The sequence below is a fragment of the Perca flavescens genome, chromosome 13 (genome assembly GCF_004354835.1).
Source record: "Perca flavescens isolate YP-PL-M2 chromosome 13, PFLA_1.0, whole genome shotgun sequence".
Classification (NCBI taxonomy): Eukaryota; Metazoa; Chordata; class Actinopteri; order Perciformes; family Percidae; genus Perca; species Perca flavescens.
The window spans coordinates 23968560-23988332 of NC_041343.1; the positions used below are offsets into that span (position 1 = coordinate 23968560).

The window sequence follows — 19773 nt, forward strand, 5'->3', positions numbered from 1 at the left end:
GTGGTCCACTGTTTTAAGTGGAACACCATTTATGTGAAAACTGGGGGGTGTGGGGATAGTGAGATGGGGCATGACCTCGGTTTTTTGAGTGTTTACCTGTAGGCCAAAGGATTGGTACAGACTGGATATTGTGTTAAGAGCGTGCTGCCCAGATTTGGCGGGTCTTTGTCTTTGTGTGGGCCTGGAGCCGACGGATGTTGAAAAGACTTCTGTCAAGTCTGTATTTCAGGTCGTCGTCATGTCAAAATGACACGGTGGAATGGGCAGGTGATGGCAGAGAGGAGGATTTTAAAGAGCACCGGAGCCAAGACACAGCCTTGCTTCACCCCAACGTTTACTTCGAAAAACTCTGACTGGAGTTCTCCCGTGAGCACTCTTGCTTGCATCCCGTCATGGAACTGCTGTAGGATGTGGAGAAACTTAGGTGGTACCCCAAGTTTGGAGAGGTGTTTCCAGAGCAGTTCACGGTTGATGAAGTCGAAAGCTTTGCTGAGGTCGATGAAGGCTACGTAGAGGTCTTTGTGTCTTTGTGTCTTTGCTCTTCTCCTGCAACTGCCTCAAGACGAAAACCCTGTCTGTTGTGGATCTGGTCTTCCGGAAGCCACACTGTGTTTCCGGAAGCACAGCTTCCGAGATGTGCTCAACCAGTCTGCTAAGCATGATCTTGGCCAGGACTTTCCCTGCGACGGAGAGGAGAGATATCCCACGGCTGTTGCCGTAGACTGCTCTGTCTCCTTTCTGTTTGTAAATGACCACAATGTTTGCGTCCTTCCAGTCCTGTGGGAGGGTCCCATGTTCCCAGAAGTTTTGGATCAGGAGGAGCAGGCGACGCGTGAGGGTGTATCCTCTATGTTTGAAAACCTCTGCAGGGATTCCATCGGGTCCAGCGCTTTTGTTGTTCTTCATCCCGGCAATAGCTTGCCGGAGTTCTGAGTAAAGTGGAGGAGTGTCCAAGCATGTGATTGGTGGCAGGTCTGGGAGATAATCCAGAATATGTGGGTCGACAGGGTTGGTGTGGTTGAAGAGACTCGATTGGCACAACGGGCAAGAATCTTGTGACGGGCCTTAAAGAGCATGGACCCGTCAGCTGATCGGACTGGGGCGATGGCCCGCTTCCTGGGGCCGTACAATGCTTATATGGCATTGTAAAAGCCTTGAGTGTTATTCCAGTCTGCCAGGTTCTGGATTTCTCGCGCCTTTTGCACCCACCAGTTCTTGCAGCAGTAAAGGTGGTTTTAAGGGTGGGAGATCCAGGGCAGGACAGGAGAGCTTTGTGGGCCTCATGCTTGGCTTTTAGGAGTAACTGTATCTCAGCTGAGTTGCCATCAAACCAGTCCTGGTGACGTTTCTTTGATTGGCCAAGCGCCTCTGAGGCTGCACTGTGAATAGCCAGGTGCAGAGCTGGCCAGTCAGTTGTTTCCTCTGGGAGCTTTTTGAGGTTTTCAGCAAGGAGCCGTCGCAGGTTGTCTTTGGTGGTGAGGCTGTTCAGCGCTATACAGTTGAGTTTTTTGTTTGGAGCGGTCCTCGGGCCACGGGGTGGAATACTCATGAGTAGTTTGGATCTGACCATAAGGTGGTCAGTCCAGCACTCAGCTCCACGCATAGGTAAGGATTTGGGTGAGGCTGTGGGTGCGCAGACCACATTCCCACCATGTCCTTGGCAGGTCTGGGTCAGGATCCAGTGGCATGGAGACCACGACGACTGGGGACCCAGCACTGCTGCAGCCTTCATCCGCCTTCCCAGCCGTTGTGATGCTCCACTTAGGTCAGCCATCATCCTCCGCCTGTTCTGCCGTTGAGGACTTGTGTCTTTTTTTTCAGGGTGTGCTCCCTTAGCCTTTGCCTCTATAGACTACTCCACAAGGCAGTGGGACTATTTACCCATAGCTGGGGCAGTGGTTTGCGGGTGCCAGGGCATGTTCCACTACTTGGTGGGCCTGCACACCGCGCCTCTGGGACCCACTGCTGCTCCGAGATCCCCTACAGTTCAGCCTGGGTCCGCTAGGGCCCAGTTACCGTGTGTGGCCACGAGGAGGCACTGTAGGAGTCTTGGTGGTGGAGAGGCTATGTACCGACAGGAAGAGACTTACGCACTCTGCTCCTCTTTTTGCCCTTGCACAAGGGTTAGTCGGTGGCAGTAGCTGTAAGCAGAATGTAGCAAGCAGAAGCAGCAGCATGCAACATGCAGTAACTACTAAGCTGCTAAACTACAGGCACTACTATCCCAGTGCTACTGCACTGACGCATCACACACACCCTGTGCTCATATACACACACACACACACACACACACACACGCACACAGACAGACAGATAACTGGGAAAACCCCATGACTTCATCAAAGCCACATTGGTTGGATCTGTCAGCTTCACCCTCAGACTTCAACTAGGATACTAAACAACCCCTTAAGTCATGCATTAACATGCATCCCGTGCCTTTAGGTTTTATCTGGGTAGAGCAGAAGGGTAAATGTGCTATGAAGATGAACTATGACTCTATCCCCACGCCTCATCAGGAGGCGAGTTACATTTAGCCAATGACACCTTCCCTTTTCTGCAATCACAAATTGGCTTACAATATTTGCCATAACACAATCCAACGCAATCAAGGAGTGTATCTTTAATGTGTGAAACCTGTACTTCAGGTCTTAAATGAATGTTAACCAGATCATTTTGTCCTCTTTTTTTCTATTATTCCTTCTTTATTTCTCCCTCTTGCATCTATCTGTCTTATTAGCTATGTGTACATCCAAATGTGAAAGACATTTTACTATCTTGCAAAACTAAAATTAGATTTAGGTGTGTTTCCATCAGCTGTGTTGTAGCGAATAAAATTATTTCCTACATGTCAACGAATAATCTGAAAAGGTTAGCAATTCCAATATCTGAATTTGCGTATCGGCCGACACAGAGTACCGATCCGATACCAGTGCGTTTAAAAATATACATATTCTAATTATTATGTTTTAACAGCTGTAGGGATGCCTGTATGTATGTGATATGATTGCTAGCATTGTTGTATGGTCTGACTCAGGATAAATCCTTTGTAAAACATGAAGAAATACATACAGAGATTGAATGCCATAGAACTTTCTTTTATTATCTAATTTGACAATCAGTCATTATGGATAAAGAACATAAGTAAACTACTTTAAGTTAGATATTTTCAGGGCTAAATTACATGGTATCAGATCAGTGCCTATCGGAACAACTCTACTACTTTCTAACTCAAACTCCACCTGAAAGGTAGAAATTCCCCAGGCTCAGTGATGCTTTCCAGCTTAAATTTAGTTAATCATCTAAATCCCTAACCTCAACTCATCTTCTGTCTCCTTGCAGATAAAACCAAGAAGGGAGAAAAGAGGAAGCAGAATGGAGTGAAGGAGAAAGGAAAGGAGAGGAGAAAAAGTAGTCCTGAGAAGAAAAAGGAGAGATTGAAGCCAGAGAACGGCTCCCTGCTAAAAGAGCTAGGTACTGTGTGTGTGTGTGTGTGTGTGTGTGTGTGTGTGTGTGTGCATGTGCGTGTGCGTGCGTGCGTGCGTGCACACACGGACATGCACGCGCGTTTTAAAATCTATTCATGAGGGCAAAATGCAATAACGAAACAACCAATACATTTCAAAAGTTGTAAATCTCAGAATGATATACATTTCTACCTGATAAAGACTTAAGACTAGTCTTAAATAATTTGTTGCCACATCAAGAGTACTGCAACAGAAAGCTCTTTTATTCTGCTGTGGTCAGCATCCTTTCCATGCTGCTGTATTACCTTTTCTTTTGTTACAGACTTCATCCCTCCATCATCAGTGTTGTCATACATTTTCTGTGTGTCGCTCAATGTAGATCAAGTGTCAGGTGCGCAGGTAAAATCTTTAATAGGATTTGACTGCAGCTCGGCCCAGCAGGTCTGATCTGATGCATCAATCTCTTGGCTGTTGGCAGAGTAACGTCACTCGCAGAGAAAAGTGAGGGCGAGAGAAGATGCAGCAAGACTGGATATTATAAAAATGTAATCCCTGTATATAATGCAGAACTCCTCTCCGCTTTCTTGTAATAAATAAATCATCTTGTATTAGCCAATAGAACTGTAGTACTGTAGAATGGCATGGTTTTCTACAAAGTCTTAAGTTGACTTTACCAGGGGCTTTATTATGATTATTAAAATTACAATCACTAATTTCGAAATTGATTTATTGTTGCAAGTCAGTTTAAGATGTCACATTGGTCTCTAGGAATTTACGGTGAGCATTTGTCTTTATTTTGGGGCACTTAATAGACTTAACAGTTATTGGACATTAAAAAGTAATAGAGCAACCTAAAATAAAAATAATCGCATGTATCAACAATATGGTGCAGCAGCTGAGGGGGCGGGGGGTATTTACAGTTATTTACAAATTTTCAGTAACATCCTGCAAAGCTTCTGCTCATCACAACCCCTGCTGTCTATCACAGTGACTGGAAGACTGACGGAGCCAGCAGGACGTTCCCACTGCAACTCTCGTGTAAACACAGTTACTATGTGGAATATAATAAAAGCAAGATTACTGCCTGATCATGTACGATACGTCAGTGTAGTCTTGCGGTGGTGCTATCAATTGGAGAAATCTGACTATGAACTATAAATTGAAAACTACTGTATTTATGGCGGGACTTGTTAACCCCTTGCGTCGACTGTAAATCCAGTGCTTGCATTTTTTTCAATTCTACTCACCTAGCCTAATCAGTGTCATTGTGAACATCTTGTGTTTTGACACCCACAATTCAGACCTTTTATATGGGTAAAAGAAGTGAAGATTCATAATGAGGTTGAAACAGGCATAAAAATGATGATAAAACTGAAAGAGGGAAGCTCTGTCAGTGTTAATCTTCGTCATTGAGGAGCGACTGGGAGACTGTCGCTGCCAATCCTCATCATAAGTGAGACGAGGATGGATGATAATGGTTGTCCCTGCTGGAAGGTGATCCATTCCCCACTACCGATCATTACAGCCACATATGACGCTCAGAAGACAGTTATTAAATGGAAATTGAGCACGCAGATTATGTGCATGTAGATATTTGTTCCTAACATTGACAATTTACAGGCATTTAGCTGACACTCGTATCCACGGCGACTTGAAGTGAACGAGGAGATAAAGGCTCAGTGTCTCGCTCAAGGACACAAGATAGACTGTTGATGGACACACGCTGGCGGCTGTGGTGATTGAATCTGTAGCTTTTAAGTTGTTAACCCAAGACAAGCCGCCTGCCTGACAATTGGGGTGCAAATTAACATTTCAATGCACAGACAACCTCATAAAAGTCAGAAAGATACTCCACTCTAAAACAGTTTTTCCATCACTGAGCAGTGAGAGAAGTTTTTTTTATTTTCCACTGAGCAGGAGTAATCCAGGTTCATTGTAGCGAGGGTAGAAATGTTTTGACTGATGTGTTAAATCAGGGGTGCACGTACCAAGGCCTCTCTATTCAGAAACATGGGAGTTTTGGATATTAAATTGAATATCTTCCCCTCTGTTCATGTCCATCTATTTGTATTTACCTCTCTATCTGCATTCATTGAGGCAGACAAGCTCGCTTTCAAAGTTGGCACTCTCGGATGTGTCGGCAGCTCCAGTAAAGTCATATTTCCTGACATCCTGAAAACATTCTCAGTTTATTTTTTCAGATGCAGCTGCTTCATGGGACAGCAGCGCTGTGACAGTTTGATGAGAGCTGGTGCTGTCTGTTGTGGCAGAACCAGAGCGTGCTGTCAGGATCAAACACAGTGTTTCCTCTCTTTCAGGTTATATCTTTCAGGCTGTTGCTTTTATTTTTTGGAAATATTCCCCTCTACAATTACATAACCATTCGAAGCCATTTATTTAAAAAAAAAAAAAAAAAAGGTAAAAATCACCATTAAATAATTTATAGCAAAATAGATCAAATAAAGGGTTGTGCGTTTAGGTGGAAAACGCGTGGTCAACAAAATACAGACCGGATTTTTTATTAAACATCTATTTATTAAACATTTATTATTTTATTAAATGTTTTTATTACACGGCTTTGATGAATACTCGATTCTGATTGGTCAATTATGGTTATTTCTAAATAGCAGACCGCTGCTATGAATACTATACCGTTTTAGACTCTGGAGGGCTATTTTTAAATCAATATTTTGTGTCAAATTATCGATTATTAAGTAGCCGTGTAATAAGCGGGATAATTTCGAGCGAGCCGGTGATTATTGCAAATGAAACCTTCCTGCATCACCCTGTCAGGGTTTAATTTACAATAATGACCCGCCTACTCAACATTATCACTTTATGATACGATACAACTTCATTGTCCGTTTACACTGAAATGCCCGAGTAGCTCAGCTCAAAAAAAGAAAAGAAAACAGCAATTACACATATAGTACAAAAATGAAAACACATCGACAGCCACAACAAAGAAACTAATTTCCAGATGTCCTCCGATTCCAGATGTTAATTGGCAGCAAACGGATTTTGGTTAAGCAACAGGATAGAGTGATGTATAAAAGAGTTCTTAAGGCTGTTGTATCTAAACGAAGGGACTCTAAATCACCGTTAGAAGGCAAAAGTTGGTATGCAGAGTTTAAAACATGCACGGAGTCAGAAGAGATGCTGTTAGCAAGCCTGAGCATGCTCTTCTTGTGGGTTGTTTGAAAGTAGTGTGCAACAGGTTGACCAATAATCTCAGCACAAATCTTGAGGTGATTATAGAATTTAGTTTTAAGTTTAGCTTCATACAGTATAGTGCTTGTAAATGCTGGATTAAACTATCAAGTTTAAGATAATAAATAAAAACTATCAAAATGTAATTTAAGTTATTGTTATTGAATAACATTATAACATAATTAATATGCAAACAACAAAGGGAAATAAACACTCTACTTGTTATATACAGCATGTTTGTGTGGGCAAATTAAATGGAAAACTAAGTCCTCTATATCTTCAGGCTTTCTCTAAAAACAAGCTCCTGCGCTACTAATAGCTCCTATATGTAGGACATCAGGTGGGTGGATTTGTAGTCTTGCATAATCCTTGTTTATATGTAGCTAGATCTAATAAGTTATGAATATTCCTGCAGTGACATTCTGTAAAAAGCTGTGGGCTGCACAGACAATTACTGTACATGATGAATAACTGGGCTTTTTTGTTGTCATTTTTTACCTTTTCATGTGCATAACTAAAAGCAGTTAATTTGCATGTTAGATAATATTTATAGTAATTTACTTCTTAATAAATCCTCAAAAGTAAATTGTCTTCTCACTCCCCCCTCCCCTTCTCCAAAGAGAGGTCAAGTCATTAGAGTCCTGCAGCTAAGACAGACAAAATACACTTTTTGTCTATTAATGATTGAATAGTGACACGCAAATTAGACACATTAAAAGCATTACATGAACAGGACATATTGGCATACCGACAGTAGCACTAAAGCAACATGTGAGGTTCCTTCCTGTGATCTCAGGAAACGAACATGACAGAATGTTGCTCAAAGCTACAAAAAGCGCCCAACAAAGACTTCACGCTGTCATCAAAGGATGAAACCCAGAGCTGCTCGGTAAATAATGAAATGGGCTCTGACTTTGTGAGATTATACCATTTTGGTAGGAATTATATACAGCTAAGCATATAAACTCACTCTATTGTTAACACGTCTGGAACATAAAATCCATCCATACATCTGCAAAGATTCAGTTTGGAGTTGTGGCTTTGTGTGAGTATAGAGAGAAATATACTTGTAAGTGGAAGGTTTTGTCAGTTTAAAACTCCTGCATGAAAGTGAAGTAGTGTTGTGAACATTAATGGAGTTAGACCTGTATATTGGTCAATTTTACTCTGCAGCTTCAGCCTAACCTTGCCTCAAAAGGCAATTCTACTTTTGAGCAACAAGGGTTTATTTTTGTATGTTTAAATTCTGAATAGATTTTTGATTTATAAAAGGGGGCACTATTTTCAGGCTCTTACTTGAGTGTCTAGTAAATTCACTCCTGTATTTAGCCCACTGATATGCAATATGAAATGCAACTAGCAATTAAACTAACTGGTCTTAAAAGGTCACCATCTAACCCCACCTAAAAAGCTGCTGGGAAGTGTGGAGTAGTCAACAACAATATATATTAGCATTGAAGCATTAAGTCTCCTATCTGTGTCAATAATGAAACGTAAGGAATTTACTGACCAACATCAACGGTTAAATGTATTTTGTAGACAAAATTTAGTCTATGTGCTAGGCCTGCACGATAAATGGTTATAATATCGCGATCTCGATTCACCTCTGTTCGCGATTACATTTTTAAATAACTTAGTTTTTTTTTTTCTCCTTCAATTAATTTATTGAAAGCATTTGATATTGACATGTTTGTATTATGTAAATACATGTTCAAGGAGTTCAGATAGAGCCTGTATCAGGGCCATATTTAGTTCAATGTGTTTATATGTTACTTTTTCTGGTAGCCTACTGTACTTAAATGGCCAGTATGTACTTTAGTTTCTTTATTCATTGAAGCCTCTATGTTTACAGGCTTGTGGTGAAGCGCAATGTGCTATAGGTGCCAAAAACAATCTATGTTTGGTACTGCCAATTTGTTTTGTTTTGTCATGGTTCATGTGGGCAAAAAACATTATACTTCGTGAGAAAAAAAGCGTGGCAGAGAATCGTGATATCAATTCTAAGCTAAAAAATCGTGATTCATATTTTTCCCCGAATCGTGCAGGCCTACTATGTGCTCCGAGATGCAGTTTAAAGTTTTGTCTCTTGCAGTGGAAAATACCCTGCAGAAACTGCAACACTTGTACAGGGAATCCCGTTGTTATTATCCACGGCACTGAATAGCTGCATGTGTTTTGAAATTAAATAGGTTTTGATCGCAGTTATTTTATTCACCTGATCAGAGTTGGCTGGATGTTTTGAAGTGATTCCAGCTTGTTTACTAGTGCTGTGGTTTGCTCCACTTTGCTGATGTTATTCTCACTTTATCATTGAACTCATGTTGAAACCATGGTTGTATGTAATATACACATCTAAAAACCTTTCACTATTAAATGTAATTTAGCCCAGTTTTAACCTAAACGTCTTGTGACCAGCTAATCATCAAGCAGTGTTTACTGTGTTGGGATTTGTCTACAAACTGTCTGACCACTCATGTTTCTTTCTGTAATGGTCGTGGTCAGTGAGTTCTCAGTAAAATAGTACATTGCCAACAGGAACAATGGTTTGAAAAAAATCATTAAAATGGGTTTAATGGAGCATTTTTGTGCACTTTGATGGTCTAAATGAGGTTTAGAGGGTATTCACCCTGGCAGGAGTAATGTTCTCAAGGAAATACTGAATTCTTCGAATTTTGGGGGAATATATATGGTAAACCTTGAGCAATTTGAGTATTTATAATAGCTATTATATCATAGTCAGTCTTTAAACATCTGATCTGGTCCACAACTCTAGTATAAAGTATAATATTTGGTTTATAGAATCCAAGATGTCCACATTGTTTCCTCTATGTTGATTTGACCGTGGCGGCCCCCCATAGCAACATTTTTGCCCCCCACGGTATCAGAAATAGGACTGCATTGTTAGAGTGCAGGTCGGAAAATAGGGCGGACACACGAGGATAACTAGCCAGTTTAGATTGTGTGTGTACGTCCTTGAGAACTGTAAGTTGTATAACTTATGTTGTCAGTTCATCTAAGCCTGGTCTTGCAAACTTAAATTAAGTTAACTGGTGATTTTTGTTGTTTGTATTCTTCACATGCTAGCTAAATTGCACGTGGCTGTTGATTCGATATAATAGCGATTGCTCAATGCCCTTGTTGCTCACGTTTGTATTTTAGGTGAATTATTTACATGCTACAGTAGTTACACTGCATTAAGATAATGTAATTAATAGTGGGTTTATTGTTATTTGCTACAGAATGCTTAGCCTATATATCAAGATCAAAGTTGGCCTATATAGTACAGGGCTCCACACTAACTTTTTGCCTTGGTTGCACTGGTGCGCCTAACTTTTTTTATTTAGGTGCACCAGCACAAAATTTAGGTGCACCCAAATTTTCCCTTGCATCGCCGTAAGGCTGAAGGGCGATACACGATATATAGCTCTGTACTTTTTTACAAAGTGGGCTAAATGTTCAGTTTTAAGTCAAAGCCACTTTTCACAAGCTCTTTTATTAAAACAGATTGTGATTAAAATAAAAATCAAAGACAGGGTTTCCTTTACCAGTTTGAAAATATACAGCTGCAACACATAAAATAAATAGCCTAAGATATACATAAAAAAATATATATCTGAGAAAGCTCCTTCATAAGCTTTCAACAACAATAACAGACTGATTAAAAGAGAAAGAGGACGCCCGGATAGCTCAGTTGGTAAATATAGAGGTTTGACTCCGACCTGCGGCCCTTTCCTACATGTCAACCCATGTCGCACTCTCGAGCCCTGTAGTAACTAAAAAAATGGGGGGTGGGTGTTCGGACCTGCCCCCACTGCTAAAAAAAAATCCTAAAGGAAACACTGTGTCCATATGTTCATTTGTATCTTATAGTATAATCGAGATCAGAGATGTTTTTTTAGCTTTTCACACACACGCACACACACACAAACACAGTCTATCAGCAATGATGCAGGACTGTCTCTCATTTCCTTATTTAACCAGAGCTGAGCATTGCAGAGCCAACATAATGTTCCTGTTTAAGTGAATATGATCAATAAACAGAGAGATGATAACACAGGACAGGAGAGTTTGGCTCTGCCTCACTTGCTTCCTGTTCTGATATTATCTCCCTCTCCTTTTCTATTTATCTCTTGCACATGTATGCTTTCCTTTGTCAGTGTTATATATATATATCGTTCCTTTCTCAGTGTGTCATCTGTGTGTTTGTTTTTGCATGCCGTATGTGTTCATATCTCACAGTCTCAGTGTGTGTGTGTTTGTGTGTCAGGCCATCTGTTCTCTGTCGGGTCTGGTCCTGACTCTCAGGGCTTTGTCTTCCTCTTAGTGTTGTAGGATCAAGAAGACAGACATGTACCAGAACTCCTTCTCAGATGTACTGTCCCCTATCCCCACTGTTTATTAGTGGGGGCCATATGCCAGTGGTGATTTGGAAAAGGGAGATTGTTTTGAAATCTTCCTGGTGTCACCCTCACAGTCACTGAGGAGTTTCACCCTTAAAACTGAGATCCATAACCAATTTCAGTTTCATTCCAATCCAGTATGCATGTTTGAGTGTTGTTAGACATTGCGATTTACATTTACTTTTAACATTTCTAACAGATAATGAGGCCAAACTGCAGATAAGAATAGTGTGAGATCAATTTGACACAATATGGCAAGAGACAGGTCGACAAGGAAAACGTATTTTTGTTGGAGAGAACAACTCTGACAGGTTAATTTCTGTGGATTCATGCTGAGCTTTTCATTCTGGTTCCTATTATTGTGTCCGTCTGTGATTTCACCCAAGTATTTGGTTCACTCTTTTTCTGCCTGCTGCACTTCTCGTCTCCCCTTCATCGCTCTGATGGGTCTTTAGATCGCTCTGTTACTCCTCCTGCACCTTTACTCTGTTTCAGTTTCTCTGTTTCTATCTCTGTCTCTCTGGTTGAGTTTCCAGGCAGACGGTTGGCACCCGAGAACAATCATCAGACTATAGTGAGGGTTTTAGACCTAGCAACACTCTCTTTCCTCTCTCTCTCTCTCTCTCTCTCTCTCTCTCTCTCTCTCTCAAGCACTGGTCTTGGCCCTGTTCTGCTGCTAGTGCATTCCTTACCCTGCACTGCCTTAGTAGCGCTGGCTAGCGAATCATTGCTCGCTGCTTAAAAATCAGCTGTTCTGTCAAGCCTTCCTGGGGGTATTTGTAGCTGTAGGACTAGTGTGCACTCGCGCTGAGGACGGCTGTTCCCCACAACTGTTGTTGTCACGTAACAAAGTCTTGAAAGGGGGCTTTAGATGGCTGTAACGGCACCAGGACCTTTTGATGCATAGCATAAGCCTACAGTAGCCCATTAGTTCAACACAGTAGCTGTAGCTGAAGAAAGGGGGAAGAGTCAGTGTCGTCATCTGGTTTTAAAGATACAGCTTCACTATAAGCTTCCTGCTGAAAATACATTTATTTGGGTATGTACTACAAAAAAAGAAACTGAGCAAAGATTTAACATCAATGACATCCCATAATCTCCCACAACTACCTGTCTGAGAAAATCCACAGAGAGACTACAGTCAAAACAAAACAGCCTTATACATACTTGTACAGACTTTAACGTTCCCCTCACGATTCAGCTTTTCATTCATCAGCATCATCGGGTCAAAGTTTTAATTTTTCTAATCCTTTGGTTTGTGACCAAATACCTGCAAAACTAATGTCATCAGCTTCAGCTGTACTTTGTTTTCGGTGCTAATTAGCAAATGTTAACATGCTAGCACACTGAACTAGGATGGTGAATAGTAAAACATTATACCCCCTAAACATCAACATGTTAACATTATCATTGTGAGCATATTAGCATGCTGATTGGCTCAAATCACTGCTGTGCCTAAGCACAGCCTCACAGAGCTGCTAGCATGGCTGTAGACTCTTAGTCTTGTGTCTATATTTTCCCAGATGTAAAGACCAAAAGAATATAAGGATGTACAGTATGTCAGAATTTGAGCATATTTTAAGACTACAGTGGCATGTTTTAGGTTTCCCTCCCACCTTCCTCTCTCTGAACTCTGCTACTCTCTCCTCTCCTCCATCATCTCCTCTTGTCTTCCTCTCACTTCTTCACTGGCTCTTTTTCCCTCTGTCACCTCTTCCCTCCCTCTGAGCTCTCTCGACTCCTGCAGAGACATGCTGCGTCATGGAAACGACCGACTGTGTGTGTGTGTGTGTGTGTGTGTGTGTGTGTGTGTGTGTGTGTGTGTGTGTGTGTGTGTGTGTGTGTGTGTGTGTGAGTGTGAGTGTGTGTGTGTGTGTGTGTGTGTGTGTGTGTGTGTGTGTGTGTGCGTGTGCGTGCGCGTGTGGTGAATAGCTGGTTTTAAAGCCACCCTAACAGCACCTCCTGCCGTCCTGCTTGGCAGATCATTATTGGCACTGAAGATTTACAGGGATGCTGGAAAGATAGTAGAGAAAAGAAAGAGGCTCACAGCAAAAATCGGTATTTGTTCATAATGTGCTTGTGCAAAAGTTATTTGTCAACATTATGGGCATCTCTGCTTAATTTATATGGTTCTATGGGTTGTAAAGAGGGGCAGTTGTTCCCCAAACAGACTCCCTGTGTTCTGTGTGCAGAGGTTAATGGTTGTTCCTGGCCAAGTAAGAACACTACTTTTCATTATTTTTCCTTTCACTAGATAGTACACCCTCTGGAGTCTAAAATCATTTTTGCTGCATATAATTTTTTTGCCTGCTGCTGTTATACCAACAAAGAGAAAAACAAATGCAGATTTTTCACCAAAGGAACAAGATTGTTCTTTGTCTACACTCTTATCTACTGGGTTTTGACAGATTGTTATGGGTGATAGTTATTAAAAAAAGAAAGAAAGAAAACAGGGAGTAGGCTGTTGAGTCCAAAATTGTTATTGTGTGAAGGTCTCGCTATCATTAGTCCATTTTCTGTGAACATCCTCTTTGTAAGAAACTACAAGCACAGATTCTTATCAAATCAGGGTTCATGTCTTATGTGCATCTAACTGAGGTTCCAACACTAGAACATGTTTTGGACATTTTTGCCATCTATAAAAGAACAAAACATGATAACCGCTTCTAACTCGGTGTGTCCGTTGCTAGCTAGCTTACAGCTACAGTTGGTACATTCCGTTTCGGATTGTTTAATCTCCTCTCTCTTTTTTTTGTCAGTAATGAACAATGTGTATACCACTCAGGTAGTACCTAAGCATATCAAACATGTTATCTTTCTGGCAAAACTTAGTTATTTAAAACTTTTGTTACTTAAAATTGCCTAAATCTCGACGAATTTGACAGGGTTGCAGAAAAACTTGTGTTAAAAAACTGGATTCCATACTGGTTTGAATGCCATCAAACCGGCCCTAGCTTTGTTTGAGGATGTAAAGATGTGAGGAGTGAAAGCCAAAATGTGGGCAACCTCCTCTCTGGGAACAGGAGAGAAGAAGTGCATGAGCTAATGGATCCCACCCCCCACCACCCCCCCATGTCTGTTCTCCTTATACCTCATGGTCTTCACTGCATTGTGTGTATGTGTGAGTTAGTGTGTAGACAAAAATGCCACAGACACGCAGGGCTTTGGCAGCACTTTCACAGCCCACAATGATTGAAAAGGAGTCATTAAAATCTCCTAATTATACACACACAGACACACACACACACACACACACACACAACCATGTTGGGAAGGAGACAGGAAACAGGATTTCTGCTGTAAAATGGGTTTATATCTTCATTATTGATGATGATGAAGCAACAGAAACATGTTTGAATTTAAAGCTTATTGCTGCATACTGTTAAATGCCATTGTGTCAAGTTGGCTTTTTTTTCTCTGTGTTTCCATTTGGAATTGTGATGAGAAAAAATAACCTCTAGAAGTACTATGTGAGAGGGTAACATCAATTTGGAGATGTTTCATTACATTTTTGATTATTTTGAGATGTCTGTGTAACTAACTTAAACAAACAAGAATATCACAAATTTAACCTTCACTTTATTCCGCTTTTGGCTGTGCGTCCCGGACCCTACTTTGAAAACCACTGTTATAGACAGCAGCTGTTTAAATGCATTTGGCTATCTTTATTTTCTGCTTTTAGATATGTCATCATCTTTTTTGGCAAGAAGATTAAGCAGGTTTTGTCCGCCAATCAACTTTGCATTATTTTGTGTTAGATTCGTGCTTTGAATGTTAAACTTTGGAAAAGTCGTCCAAATTAAGTCTTTGACATTCAAAATGTATTAATGTGTTCTTGTTAAACAATCAGTGTGTTTCATTGCCAGCTAAGTAAAATAAATCTAAGGCTTATTTTACCATTTTATTTGCAGTGTAACATTTGAATGCAGTTAAGCTAACCCTATACTTAACAGAAGTGCATTACAGGTGCTCTTTTTATGCTTTTTACTGCTTGACTTCATTTGAGAGACAATCTCAATCAACGTCACAGATGTATTTTTTATTTATCAAAAATGTGCAGCACCACTCACCTGTCTGCTTTGTCTTTATCCCCCTTCTGTCCCCTTTTCTTCCCTTTATCCCTACCAATTCATTCATATCGCTTTTTCTCCCCCTGCTCACTCTCTGTCTCTGTCTTGATGTCATCCGTCTCTTCCCTGCATCATCTGCTTTCCCTGCTTATGTCCCTTCCCCTTTCCTCAGGTTTGTCAAAGTCCTTCCCGTTGGACAACTCTTTGTTCGACAGCTGGCTCGCCCAGTCGGTTCAGATCACAGCTGATGACATGCTGAGCCAGTGGGCTCTGGGTGCCCAGCATCGGGACAAGAGTGGTAGCCTGCTCTCCGACCAGGTAGGCCTTCAGCAGCAGGAGGCGAGTTTGATGAGAAAGCTGATGGTGAGAGCAGAGCTGCACTGTGGCTGACCTGCTGTTCTCCTCAGGAATGTGCTGTGTTTGTGTATTGATTGGTAGGGGGCTCCAACCAGAATGCATGCCATAATTCCATTGTTTGGGCATGTGTTCAGGGACTAAAAAAAAAACAAAAAAACATGGTCATTTTTTTCAATTAAACAGAAGAAAGATTTGCAAAAATAAACAGAATTTTTAACAGTGCATGAAGTAATGACAAACCGTCCCACATTGTCGTTGTGATTAATAATTAAACTCAGTTTTTTTACAATACAAAAGAGCAAGTTTGAGATTCAACATCATTATGTAAAGTGCTGTTAGTGTCAGCTTTGTCATCTGATTTTTTTGCTTGACAAGGACAAACAAAATGTCTTGTGACATCAGTTACTCACATCCTCCACTGTTGAGCTGTTGGAAATGCGGGTAGGTGGTGGTGGGTGGGGAGTTATTGTTCCAAAATATTACAGGCAAGAATGTTAGGTTTCCAAAACAGAAACCCTAGCAACAGGCAAAATAATTGTTGTATTAATCAACGAGCAAGATTCCAGATATATCATAAACATTTGGTGTAAAACGTGTATTTATTGCACCTTTAAACATGAACTGAGTCAGTTCTTTTTTTCTTCTCTTCTGATTTACTCTCATGGGAGTTACTTTTAATTCTTATGTTCTCATTGCCCGTCTCCTCTTTCATCTGTCTTTTTCTCACTTCCTCTCTTCTTCTCCGGTCATCCAGCTCCTGCAAGGCGAGGAAAGCCTGCTAAACCTGATGATGGAGAATTCCATGCAGTCCACCTGGAAAACACCCCAGCTGGGCCGCAAACCGCGAGGGAGCAACAAGCCCCGTGCTCGTAGTAACCCGCAATCCACCACCCTGCCGCAGACGCTGCTGTCTGCAGCGGCCGCCTCCGCCGCCAGCAGCCCCTCCCCTGCAAAGAGCCTCTGGGCAAGCGTGGCGGAGGAAAAGCCCACCCATGTGGGTCAGAAAGGGGAAAGGTCCAGGGGATCCTCCAAGGCCTTGCACCACAACTACCTTCATCACCACCAGACAAGAAGCTCTGACCTGCACAGGGAACCGCCACCGCAGCCACCGATCTCCAAAATGGATTCCTGTCACATCTCGGAGGACCGCGGCCCGTGGGACAGCATCCACCCAGGGAATGGTGTTGCATCTGGTTTCGCTGCAGGCTCATCTCCGCGTCCGGCCTCCAGCCCTGGGGTCACGTTGCCCGACACAGGGGCGACCATTCGTGGCAGGGGTCCGCGGCTCCGTCTGTCCCGCCATGGTAAATCCAGAGGTAGGGGCGTTAGTGGAGGTGGAGGCATAGCAGCGCTGGAGTCTGTTGGCCTGCCGCTCACAGGAAAGGACATCTCCCTGCTGGACGCTGCCGAGACTGACGGGTACTTCTCTGATGGCGAGCAGAGTGATTCGGACACGCGCTCTGGCGGACGCAAACTCCGCTTGCCGCAGTTGCATTCTGGGAACGAGGACCTACTGAGAAGGAGTGTGCTGGCATCCTAAAGAACTGAGACTCAAACCAACACACACACACACACATATACACACAGTTATCCAAGCAGAGTTCCGCTGGCTAATTGTTTCTCCATCTGTGCCCAATATATAGTCCACAAAACATAGCTGGATGGCTTTGTTCAACCCAATCCTTGTCACATTTACTAGTGGAAGATCTCTTCAGCTCTCACCTGCTTTCTTTTGGGGGGGAACTTGAATGTAGCTGATGGTCTGTTGTACAGTAAAGCCTCTCCTCTGGACCATAGTTTGTCGATAGCTTACCACAAGATGCGATACATTCAACAAATAGGAAACAAACATTACCTTTAGTCTTTTTTTGTTTTGTATTTCAGATTCATTTTGTTTTTGGGCGTTGAAGTACCTATTTCTGGCCTCATGTCTGTGGTCTCTGCCAGACTTGGGGACAAATACTTCGGGGCATTATTATTATTCAAGCTGGTTTCAGGGTCTGCTTCGCTCTTGGTCTTTATAGCCTGAGATGCATCCAATGAGTCCTTGTTTTCTTGAATATGTTAAGTGGAAAGACAATTTCACACCGGAGCTGGTCTGAATATGTGCTGAGGGTGACATGGGATAACATGTATTCAGCCTTGAAAAGCACAACTAGCTAGTCATAAGAGCTGTAATGTAAGCACTCGTGTGCATAATAGATGCTCATTCAGGGTTGGGGTCAATTCTCATCATGTTGACTCAGTTCCAAATTCTATATACAAAAACTGTCATTCTCAAATCTTCACAGACTAAAAAAACTGATTTCCAGCTATTCCAATTTTGTGACCCCAACCCTGGTGCACATTCAGATTGTCACACAGAGACACAAACACACATACATACTGACACACATACTACTATAAGCAAATCCCTTTGCTCTCATCACAGCTGTTGTTGAAATATTTGATCTTCTGTCAGATGCTTTCAAATTTTGAGTTCAGTTTTTTTTTTTTTTTTTTTTTTTTTGCCTGAACCTTTGGAGAAAAATCATCATAGAAACTCTGTGCCTTCTGTCGCTTGCCCTATGCCCCTGCCTGCCTCCCCTCAACCCCACCCCCCAACCTTATCAATCAACCAAACAATCAGTAAGTAGATCAATCAGTCGTTTCTCAATCGGATTTGTAACAATCAAACCAAAAGGAAATCCCGTTGGATTGGTTACTGAGTGTAGCCAGTATTGGGCTCCTTGTCACCTTAACAATTGTCTAGTGCCTGAAACAAGGATGTAAATGCAGCGTTTGCCAATAATCAACAAAGCATCTGCAACAGTTAGCAAAGCAGAGCCACACTGTACTATCAATGCAAAGAGCTGCCTACTGTTCTGTGCCCCCCACCCCCAATCCCCCCACACCTTTAACTAGATCACTGCAGTCCAGAGCCATCAATAAACAGGGTTTGGCCAGGTTACACTTTGGGCAGCAGCAATAGATACACGTGGAGAACAAAACCAGTCTTTTAGATTGGTGGCAAAAACTTGACTGTTTTTATATGTTGTGTAGCCTATTTCCTCTTTCAGCTCGGTGGTATTAATTAATAATGCGTCATAATTTAAGATTCTTGTGTACAAATATGCCAAAATCTTAGGCAAAAAAAAGTCCTTTTCACTGCCGACTGTCCTCATTCCCATTTAGTGATGAGAAAAAACTGGATAAAGAACGTGACAAAATAATCTTAACTCACTTAATGGCTTTTTCTGAGCTTTCAACCACAACTCACAGTCTTGGCTGGCAGTTTATCCACATAATTGTATGATTTAAAAGTAGTGAAGCCCTCAAAAGTCAGTCATTTGTTACTATTATATGAGGCCACTGGGGTTTACAGTGCACAGTGCAGTTTTCAGGCAATAGACATCAATAGAAACAAGTTAGTCTAACTTTATCTCATCCATGTGTATCTATGCAATTGATGATATTGGTGTAGTAAGATGCCCAACTCTGTTTTATTCAGCCAAGCACTGAGTAGGCATGTTGTTGTGTAAGTTTGACGTAGCCAAGCTCTCGCAACTGATGGCTCTGCTGCACCTGTTCTCCTGTTAGATGAATGATGACAATGTAATGATCAGCTTCTTCTTCTCGAGTCCTGCACTCTTAAGTTCTTGAATTGAGTTGTTTAAAAAAAGAAAAGAAAAAAAACTTTTTTTTCTCTCAGAGAGTTGTATTTTGTACTTAAAGCAGTCCATGGTATTCTCAGGGGTTAAGAAAAACTTTTAAAAAGAATAAAAGGTTTAAAGATTTATCGTAAAAGCGACGCAAGACAGAGATACTATATATATATATACATATTTTATATCATATACAGTATATATATATATATATAAAGTGATGTGTGTATGTCTAGAAACTTCCTTATTTGACAAGCTTCACTGTTTTCAACTCCTAAACGACTACTACTGAGCATGTTCCTTCTCTCAGTATGACCATATGCCCATCAGCCCTAGGTTCAATAATCTCTACCAATAATTAATGCTCATTTTTACTTGTTTGAGTTACCAGATGAGTGGGACAGGTCAGATAAACAGCTAATAATTAATACCTCTGTGGTCAACTACAAGAAGGGACTTTCTTTTCATTCACTCGGCTCTCTCACAGCTAAGACCCCACCCATCTGGTTCAAATGGATTAAATAAAGCATCACAAGTCATTTTAAGTGCTGCTTGACCCAGGCCTGATGAACAGACACTTAAATAGAGTTGCAAGTCAAATGTACTTCCTCTGTTTGTTTTCTGTATG

The 19773-nt window shown here is 41.5% G+C and overlaps 1 protein-coding gene across 1 annotated transcript in view; it reads left to right on the forward strand.

Moving 5' to 3' along the window:
* Window positions 1-19373, forward strand: part of jade2 (jade family PHD finger 2) — a 177826-nt gene extending 158453 nt beyond the window's left edge. The window contains exons 12-14 of the mRNA XM_028594952.1: window positions 3340-3471; window positions 15317-15462; window positions 16256-19373. Of these exons, the coding sequence (XP_028450753.1) occupies window positions 3340-3471; window positions 15317-15462; window positions 16256-17041 (1064 nt within the window). The 3' untranslated portion in view covers window positions 17042-19373. The remainder of the gene's footprint in view (window positions 1-3339; window positions 3472-15316; window positions 15463-16255) is intronic.
* Window positions 19374-19773: the final 400 nt, after the last annotated feature.